Genomic DNA, 18,139 nt, shown 5'->3' on the forward strand with positions numbered 1-18,139 from the left:
CCCAGGAGACAAAAAGATTAAAGTAGACATAAAACGAAGAAAAGGGACAAAGAAAACTTCAAAAGAGAGAGAAACAAGACGAAATATTCATAACAAGCAAGACAAGAGAATAAAACAAAACAATAAGGCAGTGAAGTGATGAAAGTAGAACGGAGAAACAAAGTAGGACAAAGATGGGGCAAAATATGGAAGGAAATAAAAAACTGATTAAATAAGGAAAGCAGTGTAAGAACAAAAGGAAAAACGAGAAGAAAATTGGACACTGGACAGAGGAAGAGTAAAATATGTTAGCCATGCAGTTATATCATGCTATATAATTACGCGCTTAGTCCGTGTGTATAGTAGGGTCAAAACGACATGAATCGGAAGAGGACCCTCGCTAGCACCATTCTTCGTTGTAGTTCGCAATGGTTCCACTTTCGATTTCAACTGCTTTCTCCAACGCCCCCTGCGAGCGCAGCCGCTTTTGCAACTGCACCGTCCTTCATCTCGTTTAGAACCGACTACATGTGTTTGTGTTGTGTGGTGTGTGTCTGTGTTGTGTGGTGTGCGGTGTGTCATGTGTCTTAGTGTCACAAAATACCCCATAAAGATGAAGAATGAAAAACGGTGCATCGGTGGGAAATGAACCTGGACACCTTACTTGCTGGCAAGCATTCTACCATTGAACCGTTGTCAAGAATCGGAGAGGTTACTTTTAGGCCTACTCATATGCCCATCAAGGAAGCCATACAAGCACTTATGAGTATGTTCATGTCCAATTTCACAAAGCAGTAAAAGTGATTGGTCCTTCGATCATAGAATAAGTAGAAAACAGTAGAAGTGATAAGCTCCTAGACTATACAAACAGCAATCTTTCTCAAAATATTTCATGTAAAGTTTTTCAGAGGGGGGCACGTTGTTCCTGTAGAGCTCAAAAAACTAAGAAATTGTGACCTATGATTCTTCTCTACCCAAAATCTTATATGACTTTTTTTTGAGCAAGTTTTACTGATGTAAGATATTTAGGAATAACAAGTATATCTTAAAATTCCGTTACAGAGAAAACATGTTATGATGTTCAAGAGCTTAGCTAGCTTAAAACAGACAAAAAAAATCAAATACGAAAGTGTGTTATACTTTAATCTTGGTGTTACATAAAATCCTCACCTCCCATTTTTCAATTTTTTCATCTTTTTTTTCAGCATTTGCATGGAATTCTTTCGTTTTATTGGTAGATTTTTCTACGTGGATTTTGTTTCCCACTTTTTTACACACTGTGTTTATTTGTGCTTTTTCTTTGCTAGAAATTTTCCAATGCTGACTTTTTCACGCACTTTGTTGTAGAAAAAAATACATAGTCTACAGACACAACAAACTTCCGTTTCTACTCTTTTTTAGATATGAATTAAGTTTTTCAAACCGTCATTTAACCTCTGCTCCCTTTTTGGGGTGTTTAAGGTGAGATCCTGAACATGGGGCAGGGTCAGGCGTGTGATATGATTTTCCCAACGAGGGATCGTAAAGGAAGGGGTTTGCAGAGACTTTTTTCATTTTTCATTTATTCAACTGCTTGTCGGGAGCATGGAATATTTGGCAACAACCTTTCGTTTCGTCACGCTGAATTGTCAAACACTATCGAGTGAACTCCAACAAACCGAACTGTCCAGGCTTTTACGATATCTCAGCACGCCGTTTGCTGCGCTGCACGAAACACGCACCAGAGGTTGGCCCGTCATCAGCATTGAAAATTACACCATATACTGCGGCGATGTTAATGAAAGGAAAGTAGTTGGCTGCGCGACAGCTGTGAGAAACGATTACGACAACCAGTGGAAAAATATGGCTCAACGTCGTCTAGATGCGTCTTCGTACGAGTGCGGAGTCGCAGAGGACGCAAACTATGGATCGAAAGTGTTCATACACCTATGGATACCGCTGACGGCAAGGAGACATAAGCACGCCTTCTATGATGAACTCAATGCATTGATGTCTAAAATACCCAATTAACAGGTGGTTGTTGTCGGAATCGACGCAAATGCGAAGATGGGACTTGAATAACAATCCGATGTGTTAGAAAAATTGTTTTATCCTGCGGAGCGCATTTCGAATAAGGGTAACCGTCCGGTCGACTTATGTGAACAGACGGGGCTCATCATCGCTTCTACGATCAATGGGAATCATCGACGGCATCAGCCTACACAGCAACGATCAATCCTTTTAATGCCTGAAGACCAGCGCAAGGAGAACATGAGATACTTCAGCTCGACTACGTTCTAACGGGGAACAACGAGGTCAAATGTCCAAAAACCTAGAGTTGTTTGGGACGTTGTGTTCGACTCTGTCTCCCATCCAGTTCTTCTCAGCTTAAAGATACGGTTCCGCAAGAGAAATTGAAGAATTCCTCTCCAACCGAAAATCAACATGGCAGGTCTAAAAGAAGAAGAATGCAAAAAAATTTCGAATTTCCGCCAAAGTGTTTATATTTATGTTGGAGAGGAATTCCTCGATTCCCTGAGGAGGAAGCTGCGCCGTCAACTGCAAAATGACCGCAAAACCGATTAGACAGAGCAAAGGAGTTTGAAAAGGCATGGGAGGATAGGAACCCACAGAAAGCCTACTCTTTATTAAAACAGTACAGCGGCAAAATGAAAAGATGTTCTCCAGTACTCAACACCCCAATGGAGTGCCTGTCGCTGAAGCAACCTTACAAATTTGGAGAGATCACTTCAAAGCTTTGCTGAACCGACAAGCGTCAGCAACGGCATAGACCGACATATGCGGTTAACAAGCAACCACCGACCAAGTCGGAGATTCTGACCTGTATCGAAAAGATGAAAAATGAAAAATCTAGTGAAGATGAAGGAATCAGCGCGGAAATGCTGAAATATGTTCTTCCGCTTGTGATTCGTGAGACGACGAAGATCATCCGTTTGATACGGACTGAAGAAAAGATACTTGATTCATGGAAACACGCCTTCAAAACTCGTCTCCACAAAAAGTTATCCGTCGCGGACGTTAGGAACTATCGAAGAACATTGTTGCATGTTATGCAAAGGTTATCTAGAGCGGATTATCTTGCCAAAGATTGCGAAGGAACAACGCGCGAGGAACGAGCTGGCTTATATTTCAGCGGTATTGGAAACCAATGCAGTTATCCTTTCTGGACATCCTACCTGCTTTTGACTCATCGAAGCTGTCCTTGCGACGCACACGAACAACTACTGTAGTTCGAACACCAGCACGATGCACATCATCGTTTAGACATGTTTTCAGCCTTGTATCGAAGTTGGCTTTAACAGAACAGATCGTACTGATATCATCTTAGCACCATAACGGTACTTCTTGACCGATCTCGAGTGCACCGATGATGTTGTTGTATTTGCGGAAAGCAGTACGAAACTTAGACATGTTGTCAACCTTGTCTAAGTTAGCTTCTTCCCCTATAGACTACGTCTCTTCCCCGATAAGTGCAAACAAATGTGTTTTTCTCGGGACCTCAAACTGGAATCAGCGTAGACGGGCAACCGATCGAACTCGTCAATAACCTGTGTTCTCTGGGCTGTGTAAAGAGCAGGCTAATGCCTGCTCTGCATTCAACTCCTTGAGCAACTTTTGTGCTCAACTCCCACCCCCAGCGAAGCCAAGCTGCAAGTCCACCTATCCGCAATTCGCCCCATCATGATGAACGGATCTCAGGCTTGAACAGCATTGCCTAAGTTTGACTGCATGGAAGGAAGCTGTTTGGGCGGCTGTTTGGCTACCTTCGGCTCAGAATATCTCTTTCTGGCGATTGACATGTACAAGGTAAGGGATGAAGTGCACGGCGTTGATCAATCCACATGGAAATGCGACCTTCAACTCAGACTTCGTTTGAAATTTACGGACTCGCGCCCTTACCATAACTTGTGGGGGCTAGAAAATATGTCTAGTCAGTGTTTTTATCCTCCCAGACAAGTCTGGTACCCATTTATCGACCACAAAGGAATGAAAGGCCTGGTTTGCACTAGGGCGGTTTCGAACCCCAGTGTGGCTACAACGGACCTCTAACCGACTGCGCCACACCCACCCCTTCCGAGCATAATAAAGTTTAAAATCGGAAGGATAGAAAGATGGATTTAAATGGAACTTTTGATGTGGGAACAACGCTTTGAATATGATACACGGTCACAGCGAATGGTTTGATCTTCGAAAACTGAACTACTCAGGTTTCAGTAATAAACGACATCATGGAACTTATTATCATACAAGATCAAGAATGTTTCCACAAGTGCTACTTATCATCGATGGTTCTAGTAAGGACTTGCGGCTTTCTCCATGCATCTTCACTTAAACTCGTTTTCGGACATAAACGACATCATGGACTTTATTATCATACAAAATCAGCTCACGTGGCAGGGTTCAACCACTTAAACGCCTAAAGAACAGCGCAAGCGGAAGATGGGAACTCTCAAACTTAAGCTCGACTACGTTCTAACGATGAACATTCCTCACTCGGATATCCGACGTCTGGAACGTTGCTTTAGACGCTGACCACCGTCCGGTTCTTCTCAGCCTTAGGATACGGTTCCAAAAGAGGGACCGAGGAGTACCTCTTCAACCGAAAATCGACCTGGTAGGTCTGAAAGACGAAGAATGCAGAACTAATTCACGCCGACGTGTGTCTATTCATGTTGGAGTACGGACCAGGAAGCTTTGCGATGCGGATTCCTTTACAAAGTGCATCCAGAATGCTGCAAACGAAATCCTCCCAGTTTAAAAGCCGCGAAAGAAGTTTGAGTTTGCATCTGTGGAGACAAAATTCACGTACAATTCTGTATGTGTCGCCAGTAGCACTGGTGAATTCAACCAAGAAAAGCGTCTCAGAAGTATGTTGCGTCGTCAAGACAGACACTTCACTCCACCTTCTACACCTCTCTCTTTCTTTCCCTTTCCTTTTTCTTTGCGTAGATATTTTGAAGTGTTTTTCCCCAAAACGTTGCGCTGTATGTGTGTATATGTGCATGTATGTATGCGATGTATAAAATATTTCCATAGACCCATACGAGAAAATCCGAGCTGAAAAAGGATTATTGAGTCCAGTAGAAGGTTGTATCGATTTGTTTTGTTTTTTTTTTTGTCTGTTTCCGCCCTTTACGCAGAAGACATTGCAGCAGCGACACACCAATTACGAACATGACAACGAAATTATTGGCCTGTTAGTCGAGTGTGTCGATTTTTATGTGTGTGTGTGTGTTTTTTTTTTTCTTGGACTTAGCTTCTCATGGTGGTACCTACCAGAGGATGTTGTTCTAGTAGATAGAAGAGAAAAACAACAGTGTATTTCTTGAACAATGGTTCGTCTTGGAAAAGGAACAGCAACGTTTTGGGGAAAATCACTTCGAAATATCTACACAAAGAAAAAGGAAAGGGAAAGAAAGAGAGAGGTATAGAAGGTGGAGTAAAGTGTCTGTCTTGGCGAAGCAACCAGCTTCCGAGCAGCTTCTCAGCGCTTCAACTAGCTTCCACAGATATTTCATAAAGTGTAATTGAAGAAATTATAAATTTTCCTTTTATATATATATATATATATCATATAGTGCAACAAACATGGAACGCTCTTATAATAGTGCCAGCTGACGGAAGTGCCGCCAGTGCGACTCGGAAGCCGACTGGTTGTACTATAAATGAAAAAGTAAGACCCTGGTATCTGAGTGGTGGTGGGGGTCACCCCCCACCACCACTCAGATCTACCTGCAAATAGAGATTACAAAATCTTAAAAAAATAAGGCACCTGGTCAATGAGTTGAATGCTGAATCGGCTTTAGCGCTGAAAACCTCTCTCGTAGCTGCCATTGTTTTTCAGCATACAGCTGAAATAGGAGAACTCTACGAGATTCCAGTAGATTTTCCGTCCACCCTCATTGAAGAGACGCACATCTGCTTACTCTTGTCGTAGCGGAGTCGCAGTTCGCAAGCTGCAGCTAACATTAATACAATGTCAACATCTCGTAACTTCGTGCTGCTAGCAGCGAATATTACTACATCATTGGCGTACTCGAGATCTACTAAAGGACAAGCAGACAGTGCTAAAACGACATCGGTAGGACACTGCTCAACTGTTCTTCGCATTAAGTCATCAACCGCAAGTTTAAACAGAAAGGTTCCGCCATGGCCTCTTGCCTCCGTCCAGTTTCCACTTCGAACGGTGTAGTACAGCAGGCTGGCGTTCGAACCGTAGCGGTTGTTCTTCTGTTCATGCCGTTAATTAAGCTAACGAATTTTCTTTAAACTCTATCGGAAAAGCGAACTGCAGAAACTTCGAACACCGCTGCCAAACTTTGTTCACTCTTCTCACAATAATCCCCTAGTCAATATTCAATCGACCACGGCGCATTTTCATCGCGGGTGGTTTCTTCGCAATGTCCAATTAGCCGATTCAGCATGATCTGCCCCAAACCCTTGTACTTTAGACGTAGCAGTGATGTTCCTCGTTAATTCCCGGGGTCGGCGACGGATAACTTCTTGAGGAAAGGAATTATGATGGCGTATCTCCAGATATCATATTGAACGGATGATCTTCGTCATCTCACGAATCCCAAAAGGAGAGATTTTAACATTTCCGCGCTAATCCCGTCCTCTGCACCAGATGTTCCATTTTTCATATTTTGGATACATACCAGAACCTCCGACTCGGTCGTTGGTTCCTCGTTAACCACATATGTCGGCCTATAAACGTATTCGGTTTCTGAAGGTGATGGCACTTGCTGGTTCAGCAAGGTGTTGAAGTGATCCCGTCAAATTGGAAGAGTTGCTTCACCGACAGCCACTCCATTTACAGTGTTGAGGACTTTAGAACGTCTTTTCATCTTGCCAAAATACTGCTTTAGTAAAGGGATTGTAGGGATTCTATTTTTGCCCCGCTTTCATTCGTGATCCTATGCATGCACAGCGTTTTGTTGTAATTGGGATTGTGAAAAGACATTAATACATGTCATTCAAGAAGGCTAACTACGTAGTTACACAAACAAACGATAAAGGATAAAGTGTACGGTGTTAATCAATCTTTAAGGAGACCCCCTAAACGTGCCCCTAAACGTTCGACTTCAACTGAGAATTGCTTGAGGTCACTGAACGCATATGAAGTTTTACCATAACTCTTTACAATAACTACAACATGTCTCTCAGCTGAAGGTTTTTATACTTCCAACCAAGCTCGGCATCAATTGATCGACCCTGACAAGATGAACGGCTTGGTTGGCATTAGGCAGTTTTGAACTCCATCCTGCAGCCACAGCCAAACCTCTCGTCGACTGCGCCACGCCCGCCCTCTCTAAGTAAAACAAATTAGTAACCAAGATTAAAGGACTTTACTAAAACTACGTATTGATCTTTATGCACTTGTATACAAAAAAAAATAGTGAAAAACTACATAAAGGGTGAAGAGGAAAGGGGTTACCATTGATTCAAAACATCACAACATTAGAAATTTTTAAATTAAAGTGATATTTATTAAAGAAACCGAAGAAAGGAGGAAATAACAACAGGAACGGAACAGAAAATTAATGAATTTATCAACAATGAAATCATCTCCTTTCTTCTCTCTTCCCCTTTTCGCGGCTGTGAATTCTGCGGGCATCCTAACTTAAATGCTATTACAGCATCACTACCAACAGATTCGGAGCATAAAATCCAGAAAAAAAAACATAAAAATTCAAAGAGAGGAGAAACGGGCTCCAAGGAGCTTGATTTGGTTTGTGGAAGGTGCAGGTAAACTAGTTGCTATACAACTCCACTTGTTGTTACGCCTGGAACGTGTAGGTCAACACTATCCCAATACTACAGCACTACGGCAAGAGAATCTACGAGGGGAACAACATGAGTTACTAAGAAGAAACTGATTTGTCTCACCGCGCCTACACACTACTTCGCCGGAATTAGCTAGATGTCTGCAGTTGCGCCAGTCGAGTTGACTAGCTCCACCGACTCCTGGAAAACCCTTTAATTTAACCACTCGACTACGTTGCGAATTCGCAATCTTCACTGTCTGAGTTAGTCTCAGAAACTGGGTGATCGGGTAGTTGCGTCACCGTAAAGTAAATTCCTAGAGAAGAACTTGGTCGCTAACGCAACCACTCGTTCGCCTAGTTGAACTCGTTTTTCGAGGGATTTGCTACGAGCGATGGTCTGCATCTCATTGAGTCCCGCTCACTCCATGCGAGAATCTGACGATCCACCGATTTCGAACATATTCGTCTTTGCTACTCTAATATCCATCCGTGCCGAAGCTTATGGGAAGCGCGTGGCAACAGCGAGAGAATGTCTAGGTGCATCGTTATACTACTACTCGCAACTTTGTGAACACGCTCTGTGGTAGGCTTTGATCATGAATATATTGCAAACAGACTTTTCAAAGGTAAGTGAACTAGATGTATTAGTTTGAAGTGACCAAAATCCTGAAACCTAGAAAATCAATAATCCCTACCTGCTTTAGCCAGGGCAAAATCAGTGACGAATGAGCCGCAGTTTCCTTTCAACAACATTTTTAGACGTTTGTAGTGAAGCAAGTTTTCCATTAGTTCTTTTCTGAGAACTGCTATTTTACAAGCCTTGCGTGAAAAAATTGGCTAATGTGATTTTAAGAAATTAGAGTATGATTCGGAGCGGCTCAAACAAACATTCAGGTACGGATGTTATTGTCGTGTTGATATGTCGACTCATCTGCGTACACTCACCGCGTGCGGCTTATCCAGTTCTTTGTAATCTGACTTCTTTTTTCTCCTTTTTCTTTGGCTGTCATAATTTTATATCTTCACATTTTGCTCACACTTTTTTCATCCTCTTCTTGGTTTTGCTAACTCGTTTCTTTTTTCACGCTAATTCCTTTCGTTCAGGTCTCAAACTCAGTTTTCCGTGTTTCTCTGTTGCAAATCGTCAGTAATTATTGATAACATGTCTGGATCTACTCAGCGCATCCTTCATAATTCTTCCCACAAAACGAAAGAACCTATCAGCACATCTCAAACCGTTCTCATGCCAAAAATGATGCGATTTACATCGAATCGCTTTCTTGTGCTGAAATCATCAACGAAACTTTGGAAAAAAAACACCGATCCTGTCATTGAGAAGATGGCTCTTGCCTTGAAAACAAAAGCCACACAAGAAGTGGCTGATGGAGTTGAAGCTGAAAAGAGGGGCCGTAGTATTGTGATCACTGGTTTATCGGAATTGGGTGCCAATAGATCTTTGAAAGAAAGGCAGAGAGACCTCGAAGAAAAAGTGGCCAATGTCCCTGATGCGCTTGAAGTTGACTGCCTGCCCGAAGTAGCTTATAAGTTGGGAACGTTCAACGGTAACAAGCCATGTCCTGTTAAAGTTATACTTCCTTCTCGTTCCCACTGGGCAAAGGCTCTGTTAAGAGCGCAGCTCCTACGCCGCACAAACCTTTCGAACATATTTTTACGTAAAAAACATGACCGCGGCAGAACGAAAACGGGATTATGAGTTAAGGCACGAGGCTCATCTGAGAAATGAACGGTCATCTACGCGTGAGTGGGTGGTTTACAAAAATGCTCTGACTCACTTCACCGAACTTCCCTGCAAACCAATGACGGGAAACTTGCAATCCAGCGTGGACCTCTCTCTAAGACAAAATGTATTTTCTTTAACGCACGCAGCATAGTAAACAAATTGCACTTTTTCCACACTTTTTTCGTCTGCACCAACCTGATGTATTAGCTGTTACTGAAACATGGCTCAGCTCTACAATTTCCCATTCTGAACTGATAGCCGATTTACCATACTTCGTGTTTCGCTCAGACAGGCCGCTTAAAAAGGCCGGAGGTGTCTGCTGCTTAGCTGCTTAGTTAGCGACAAATTTCACGCAGTTCTCATCCCACTCAAACGTCAATTGGCTTCTGATATATTGTGCCTTGAACTCCTCTCTCTTTTCACACCACATTCTCTCAAACTTGTAGTTACCTATCGACCCCAAATTCTGCTAAGACTGATGATGATACCTTGTTTAATGCTATTTTTGAACTCTGCCTTTCGTCTCCTAAAATCATAATTGTGGGCGGCTTTAATTTTGACATGAACAAACATAGTAATTCCACTACTGAACGCTTCAAAACTTTATTGGAAAGTTGTGAAGATAGCCCAAAACATTGATGCTCCCACTCGTTTACGTTCCATTCTCGACCTCGTTCTTTCTTCCGGATCTAGTATCAGTGAACTAGCAAAATTCTTCCTCCTTTTGCCAATTCTGATCATAATGTTGTTTCTTTCAAGTTCGACTTTGATACCGACCAACCCCTCTATCTGTCCTTGCCAGATTCAAGTCGTGTAAACCATTCCGAGTTACGTAAATTTCTCGCTCGCGTGGACTGGCCGAAAGTTTTCGACAACTATCAGTCGGTCCCAGAAATGTATTGCCGTTTTTGCCTATTGATGTCCTACAGATTACCCAAGTTTGTCCCGCTGAAGTTTAACAAGAATTGTGTACCTACTTATCCTTTGCATTTACGAAATCTATTCGATCAAAAGAATTGACTTTTCTACCAATTTTTTGAACAACGCTCTCTATAGAAAAATTTGTGCTGATCTTGACTGTCACATGAAAAAATACCTCGCATATCGTAAGCGGCGTTTGTCGAAAACATGTATGAAAAAGTTTCCTAACTTTCTCGCTAAAAGAATTAAACAAGCACAAAAACTGCCTGTGTTGAGGGTGCACAATGGGAATTTGATCAAAACCGGTCTCGAAAAAGGTAACGCACTTGCTGAATCCTTTGCTTCTAACTACTCATTAAAACTGGATGAAAGCTAATTTTATAATTGCTAATTGTTTTAATTTGCTAATTTTCCATTGCCAACTACTGATTCCTCTGCCATTCAGGTTCCTCAGGGGTTGTTCGACTTTGTCATCTACTCAAATGAAGACCTTACGGTTCCGAAACGTTTAAATCCTTCGTTTTCGTGTCCCTACGATGGTATCCCTCAGATAGTTTACCAAAAATGTGCAGATGTTTTGTTTCTTCCTCTTGCTCATATTTTTTAATACGTCGCTTATCTTCAGTGAAGTTCCTATCATTTGGAAAGATGCACTTATTACCGCAATACCCAAAAAAGCAATTCTAACGCTCTCTCGAACTTTCGCCCCATCAGTATTGTATCCTATGCAAGCAAAGTGTTGGAAAAGATAATCAACGAAAAACTAAACGAGTGGCTATCATCAGGAGATGTCATTCTTTTCGAACAACATGGTTTCCAATCTGGATCCTCCACTAGTTCGCTATTGTCTGATTCGGTTTATTATTGGATGACCGAAGTAAACAAAGGGAAGTCAGTTGATGTAATATTATTCGACCTATCTAAAGCGTTTGACATGGTAAACCACAAAAAGCTTCTCTTCAAACTCGAGAACCAGTGGTTGAGTTGGTTGAAATCGTATCTTCAAGAACGACACATGACTGTAGAGGTCCATAACAGTTACTCCAAGCGTTGCGCATTGCAAACCGGCGTTCCGCAAGGCAGTGCACTCTCGCCGCTTTTTTTCCTTGCGTACACTGCTGACCTTCCCACTATTTGAAAACCCCTCCTGATATGAAGTTCAAATGGTCGCAGACGACATCAAAATATATTTCTTGTATCGACTCAGTGAGCAACCTTTCGCCCACAACACAGTAGTTGATAAGTCGTTCGACTTCTCCACTCATGTTGACTTTGTCACCAAAAAAGCGCTGTCGTCTATTTTTATAATAATGAGGAGCGTGCACGTTAAGAACCCTGATTTACTAACATTTCTTTACAAGACATACGTTTTGCCACATCTAGAATACGCCACGCCAGTTTGGAGTCCATTCTTGAAAAAGGATGTCAAAAAGCTGAAGAAAGTTCAACAGATTTTCACTAGGTTGGTTTATTATAGATGCCTTACCGATCCGGGTTACACTGAAACCACTTCCTTCATATGAAATTCGACTTAACGCGCTGAAATTAAAGAGCTTTAAGTACAAAAGAGTAGTCAACGATTTAGTTTTGGGTTTTCGAATGTTACGAATGGAAGTTAAGCTAAAGGCAAGCAAGTATTAGATTTTCCGACCAACAAGCGGGAGAACAGGAGGCTTCAGTTTGCACTACTCTAAACTCAGGCGAAAACTCTATGTTTAACTCCTTTTTCTCCAGAATTGCGCGTTGGATTAATCTACTTCCAGCTGAAGTTATGTCTAGTCCAAACTCGAAGATATTCAAAAGCAAGCTATCCAAATTAAATGTCCTACCTATTCTAGGTATGAGGGAAGCCTAAAATCTCACTGTTTCAGAGACGTGGAGCAAGTTTCTCCTCTAACAAGCGACCACAATAAACAATGGATTGATATGTGTTTTTAGCACATAGTTTTTGTTCATCTTTTTCACTATGTCACTAGCTAGCTGGAATTCTGTCTTGATATGCTCCTTTTCAAATTCGTCCCTACAATTGGCCCTTATTCTCTCCTAGTGGTGGAAAACTGTTCAAGGATAGCAAAGTTGGTGAACTTTTGCGCTTGAGGTCCCCCAGTCGTTTCCCCAGGGTCCCTGACGGATTCCTCCGTTCGAGGTTAATTCGTCACCCAAACCCTGATATCCGTTTATCTACCGTAGCGTTCTGGGTTTGGGAAAAGAATCTCGCGTGAGGATTTCTCACCTTCTGTAGTAGGAGAATGACCTGCCAACCCACCATCTCTTATGCTTTGAAGGGCCAGTCTTGTTGTGTAAAATTCAGGCAAAATTCTAGTGAGCTCTGTTCCATCTTGTTTTTTTGTTTTATGGCACACCTGCAGGTGTTTTCAATAAATAAATAAATAAATAAATATGGTTAACATGGAACTACCTTTATCAACCATACTCCGAGACATGGTACTTTGGTTGGAACCTGCTGCTGTTGCTGCCTATTTACTAGTAATTCAAACATCGTTGTATGGTTCAATCGTAGTAAACTACTAAAGTGGCATCAACCCCTTACAAAACACCAGACTCTCGCCGTACTTTTGTGGAAAGATCAGGTACTGTCGCCAATTTGGAAGACAAACCATAGAAAAAAATGAAACGTCATGTAGGTCTTGTGAAGTCAAAAGACGACGACGTATCACGACGCCAATTGTGGATTGTAAACGCTGCAAGGATTGTGCCATTGAAATAGTTCTGTAAATTTGGAGCTTCATATGCTTCCTACGTACGATTTTAAAGGCATTACTCCACGAATCTGAGGTGGTACGGATTTCAGGTGGAGTATTCGTATATGGCATAGTAGATTATGGGGAGGGGGAGAGTGAGTCCGTCCATTTCTTCCTAATTGCCGCAAAAACGGCCCGGAAGACACGGCTTCGGGCATTCTGGTGTACTATTTTCTACAAGGAGTTCGACGGGAGCGCGCCAGCCTTGTGCGGCGCCGCATCTTCTGGGCCGTTTTTTACGGGAATTAGGAAGAAATGGACGGAATCACCCTCCTCTCCATAATCCACTATCCCTTATAAGAATACTCCACCTGAAATCTGCACCACCTCAAATTCGTAGGGTGATGCCTTTGAGTTGTTATGAATCTATTTTTCATGTCGCTTCCCGAGATTGTACTTCTTGACAAGTACGGTACGGCAAGTTGAGGCAAACACTGTACGAGAAGTTGAGATCAGCACTATGGCCGTATTCTTTACCAGGTTTAACATTTATAAGGCTGGTAATAGTGAATGATTTACTCATTCTGAGCTTAAATTACGAGATTCAGCGTTGAAAATCAATGACTATCATCAGGCTATCAAATATCTCCATGAATGAAGGCATTACAGTAGCGACATACTGTTACATTGAGAATGTCCCAGGAATACCTAGAGCAAAAAGTTAAAGAAAACTCGCCTAGTTGAAGGGGTTCGAACAATTAGATGGTCAAAACTATGACAATGAACGTGAAAAGGTACCTTGAACAAAATTTCATAGTTCTGGATCAATCACCTAAGAGTAATTTAATGAGTATTTTTTCTTTCGAAGCTATCCTTACCTAACTTTTTTACTTCACGCAAGTCTAATTATTTCAGCAAAAACAGTCATAATACAGTCATAATGGGAGCGCGCCAGCCTTGTGCGGCGCCGCATCTTCTGGGCCGTTTTTTACGGGAATTAGGAAGAAATGGACGGAATCACCCTCCTCTCCATAATCCACTATCCCTTATAAGAACAGTCATAATACAGTCATAAATACATAATACAGGCATTAAAACAAATAGTATTCCCTAATAACATTATTGGAGGCTTGCTGCACTCCTTGTTGCTAAAAGTGTACCAGTGTCCTGCACTTGAAGAAGGTCGCATATTAATTTGCAATTTAATGATCTTGTAAGTTATCTGTGTTCCATCACAAACAAGTAAGATAGCAGCTTGATTTTTAAAGACAGTGAAACAACAGTAACCTTCTGAGAGGGTTTTACTTTGTATAGGTTGCTAATTCAACGAAACCTACAGTGTGAGCTGAACTTCCTTTGCCTCTTCATCCTTTTGTCGCTTGAACACTTGCTCAATAATTTCTCTTTCCTCAGCAGAGAGATGAGAAAGGTCGGGCATTAGTGACGAGTCATCCATAGTTCTGTACTGGAAAAATCCAACATTTTTCGAAAACGAGCGTGTTGATGGATTTCGTAGGAGACATGGTTAGGAGGCAGGCACAGCTCACCTTGTTCGATCTAGCCAACTCCTACAGCTATGTACGGTTTCGAACAATGATCACATCCAAAATTTTCAAGGGCCAACGAAGATCCCTCTTAAAGTCGCTGGATACTAAAGCTCGAAAATGGTACTGAAACACCTTCATATGAATGAGGCGAACGAATTGCAAATTAAGCAAGGCGATAACTTCATGGCAACATCTTCTGGAAGGTTGTACTACTGATGACTGACTAACTGATGAGTTGGAAGAATGAACGAAAAAAAAAACAAATTCATTTCATTAAGAACAGAACTATTAGTGATGCTCTTCAATCGTCAGAAAAGTCGTTGAAGAGTCAAGGCTTTCCTACGCCCAATCATAGTTCGAAACTTTTTGTATGTTAATTCACAATTCTAAGGAAGTTCTTATTATCTTTGAGGTAGCGTTTGATGTGTTTCACTTCTTCCGCTCCCAGCACAAAGAGGACGTAGTTATCATCAACAAAACAAACATGTAGTTCGTTGGGAAGGTCAAAAAATACGCGTGTGGGATAGGTCCAATTGTGTGGGGATTTCTTCGTTAAGTTTTTTTTTATGCGTACAAACATTGCCTATCGTTGCTTTCCTCATTCGGAAGGTTGTTGTGGTATCAAAGCAATTGTTTTTGTACCACATCAACTTATTTAGGGGTATGTAAATCTAGCTGAACTATCCAAGTTGAGCACGAGGAGAAAAGAGACCACTGCTTTTTTTGCTACTATATTGAAAACGACATCTCTCCTGACCCAATGCACTGGATGAGCAGAAAGCAAAAAATGAACAGAAAGCAAAAGTGCATATTTAAGAGCGACAAGATGGCTTTGTATCTCGAGTATTGCGGGTTTTGAACCACTGGGTCAGATGCAGGTTAGATACGGTTGGCACACCGAATCTGAGGTGGTACAGATTTCAGGTGGAGTATTCGTATACAGGATGGGAGACTACGGAGAGGAGGGTGATTCCGTCCATTTCTTCCTAACTGCCGTAAAAAACGGCCCGGAAGATACGGCTTCATTCGTTTTGGCCCACCATTTTGTACCAGAGGTTCGATTGGAGCGCGCCAGTGTTGTGCGGCGCCGCATCTTCCGGGCCGTTTTTTTACGGCAGTTAGCAAGAAACGGACGGAATCATCTCCCTCTCCGTAGTCTCCCATCTCGTAAACGAATACTCCACCTGAAATCTGCACCACCTCAGATTCGTGGGGTGATGCCTTTAAGCTAATGTTAACAATTTTGTAATTCTCTGATCCGCTCCTTACTCAGCTCTCTCGTTGAATAATAGCTAATGTTGTTTTATGTTATGAAGTATTTGAGAGGATACAATACATATGGGGCTGCATATACAATTCTGATTGCTATCTGCTCGTAGTGACCCTCTTTTCAAGCATTCGTGTGTGCGCATTGATAGAGCAATATAACCGCACAGTTATATGGCACAAGATTCCCATACGTTGCAGAAAGGTGCAGTCGTCCAGCAAATAGCCAAATCCTATAACCTGAAAGGTCAAATGTCTGAAGGGAGCATGGAATCTTTAGCAAAAACCATTCGTTTCGCCACACTGAACCGCCGAAGTCTGTCGATTGAACTCCAACAAACCGCCTTGTCTAGGCTTCTCTGTGTGCCGTTTGCTGCGTCAGAAATCGGCCCGTCATTAATATCAGAGACTACACTATCTACTGCGGTAATGCTAAGTAAAGGAAAGTAGAGTAGAAAAGTAGAGCCGACGAGTCAAAAGCCGATAGGATGTCCAGAAAGGCTAAGTGCATTGGTTTTCACTACCGCTGAAATATAAGCCAGTTCGTTCCTCGCGCGTTGTTCCTTCGCGATCTTTGGCAGGCCGATCCAAGATAATCCGCTCCAGAACATGTGCATAACATGCAGCAATGTTCCCCGATAGTTCTTAACGTCCGTGACGGATAACTTTTCGGATAAAGATCATCCGTATTAAACGAATGATCTTCGTCGTCTCACGAATCACAGGCGGAAGAACATATTTCAGCATTTCCGCTCTGATTCCTTCATCTTCACTGGATTTTTCATTTCTCATCTTTTTGATACAGGCCAGAATCTCTGACTCGGTCGGTGGTTGCTTGTTAACCGCATATGTCGGTTTATGAACGTGTTCGAGTTGTGCAGTTGCTGACGCTTTTCAGTTCAGCAAAACTTTGAAGTGATCCCTCCAAATTAGTAAGGTTGCTTCACCGACAGGCACTCCATTGGGGGTGTTGGGTACTGGAGAACATCTTTTCATTTTGCCGCTATACTGTTTTAGTAAAGAGTAGGCTTTCTGCGGGTTCTTATGCTCCCATACTTTTTCAAACTCCTTTACTCTAGATGTCTATTCGTTTTCACGGTTATTTTGCAGTTAACGGCGCAGCTTCCTCCTCAGGCGCTTTTTCTGGCTGAAATCGCCTGTACTGCTGGCGGCACATACAGAATCATACGTGGATTTTGTTTCGTAGATGCAAAAGCAAACTTCTTTCTCAGCGTTAAAGCAAGAAGCGTTTTCCTTATGGCGTCCTGAGTGCACTTTATGTTGAAATCTGCATTGCAAAACTCCTGCCTCGCCCCTACTCCAACATAAATAGACGCATATTGGCGGGATTTCGTTCTTCACTCTTCTTCTTTCAGATGTGCCATAACGACTTTCGGTTGAAGAGGAACTCCTCTGCTTCTATTATGGAACCGTATCTTGAAGCTGAGAACTGTACGATGGTCAGATTCAAATGTGAATCTGTCCCAAGCAGCTCTAGATTTTCGAACTTTAAACTGATGAGTATTCCTCGTCGGAACGTAGTCGAGCTGAAGTTTCAAAGTGTTCATCTCCCGCTCCCGTTGTTCTTGAGGCGTCAAAAGAGTTGACCTTTGCCGATACCTCTTAAACGTGGAAGCGATGAAGAGGGTTGTCTGTTCACATAATTTGAGCAGGCGGTTTCCGGTGTTCGACGTGCGCTCCGTAGGATAATACCGTTTTCTTACACAACGGATCGTCGTTCGAGTCCCATCTTTGCATTCGCGTCGACTCCGACAATGACTACATGCTGGTTGGGTATTTTAAACATCGGTGCATTGAGTTCATCACATAAGGCGTTCTTACTGTTGTCTTCGGCAATTTTCGTAGGTGCATGGGCACTTGTGTTCCAGAGTTCACGTCTTGTGCGATCCTGGAATTGTACAATGACGTATCTAAGCGATGTTGAGCCAAATTCCCTGGGAACGGTCAAAAAGCACCCGTATTATGAGCAGCCGTGTTTCCAGGAGACTCATGAGCCCCGATAATTGCACTACGCGCCTTTTGAGAGCGTCATAATTGCCACAGTAGTCTGATTGCTCGTCTTGTACTATGTATCGCTGACCCCCTGCCTACATCACCCTCTCCGCCCATCTCGCCGCGCCTGGTACTCCTGCCTTCCTTTTTTTCGCTGCGTCCGCTGGTCTTGCGATGCAATTTTTGAATCAAACAAAAAAG

General features: G+C 42.4%; 5 protein-coding genes across 5 annotated transcripts; 3 read left to right on the forward strand and 2 right to left on the reverse strand.

The window, feature by feature from the left end:
- Positions 1–1,563: 1,563 nt before the first annotated feature.
- On the forward strand, positions 1,564–1,989 carry RB195_024529 (uncharacterized protein; the record flags this gene model as incomplete). Its single annotated transcript, XM_064212344.1, has 1 exon — positions 1,564–1,989. The coding sequence occupies one exon, from the start codon at positions 1,564–1,566 to the stop codon at positions 1,987–1,989; it is 426 nt and encodes a 141-aa protein (XP_064068225.1).
- A 719-nt stretch (positions 1,990–2,708) lies between these two features.
- Positions 2,709–6,090, reverse strand: RB195_024530 (uncharacterized protein; the record flags this gene model as incomplete). Its single annotated transcript, XM_064212345.1, has 3 exons — positions 2,709–2,800; positions 3,156–3,272; positions 5,907–6,090. 3 exons carry the CDS (start codon positions 6,088–6,090, stop codon positions 2,709–2,711), a joined length of 393 nt encoding a protein of 130 aa, XP_064068226.1.
- A 2,083-nt stretch (positions 6,091–8,173) lies between these two features.
- Positions 8,174–9,462, forward strand: RB195_024531 (uncharacterized protein; the record flags this gene model as incomplete). Its single annotated transcript, XM_064212346.1, has 2 exons — positions 8,174–8,331; positions 8,853–9,462. The coding sequence occupies 2 exons, from the start codon at positions 8,174–8,176 to the stop codon at positions 9,460–9,462; spliced, it is 768 nt and encodes a 255-aa protein (XP_064068227.1).
- On the forward strand, positions 8,911–9,462 carry RB195_024532 (uncharacterized protein; the record flags this gene model as incomplete). The annotated part of the gene is made up of 1 exon (XM_064212347.1): positions 8,911–9,462. The coding sequence occupies one exon, from the start codon at positions 8,911–8,913 to the stop codon at positions 9,460–9,462; it is 552 nt and encodes a 183-aa protein (XP_064068228.1).
- Positions 9,463–14,445: 4,983 nt separating this feature from the next.
- Positions 14,446–17,937, reverse strand: RB195_024533 (uncharacterized protein; the record flags this gene model as incomplete). Its single annotated transcript, XM_064212348.1, has 5 exons — positions 14,446–14,577; positions 14,660–14,680; positions 16,267–16,357; positions 17,650–17,834; positions 17,902–17,937. 5 exons carry the CDS (start codon positions 17,935–17,937, stop codon positions 14,446–14,448), a joined length of 465 nt encoding a protein of 154 aa, XP_064068229.1.
- Between the last annotated feature and the right edge of the window lie 202 nt (positions 17,938–18,139).

This window comes from Necator americanus, chromosome X, assembly GCF_031761385.1.
Source record: "Necator americanus strain Aroian chromosome X, whole genome shotgun sequence".
Classification (NCBI taxonomy): Eukaryota; Metazoa; Nematoda; class Chromadorea; order Rhabditida; family Ancylostomatidae; genus Necator; species Necator americanus.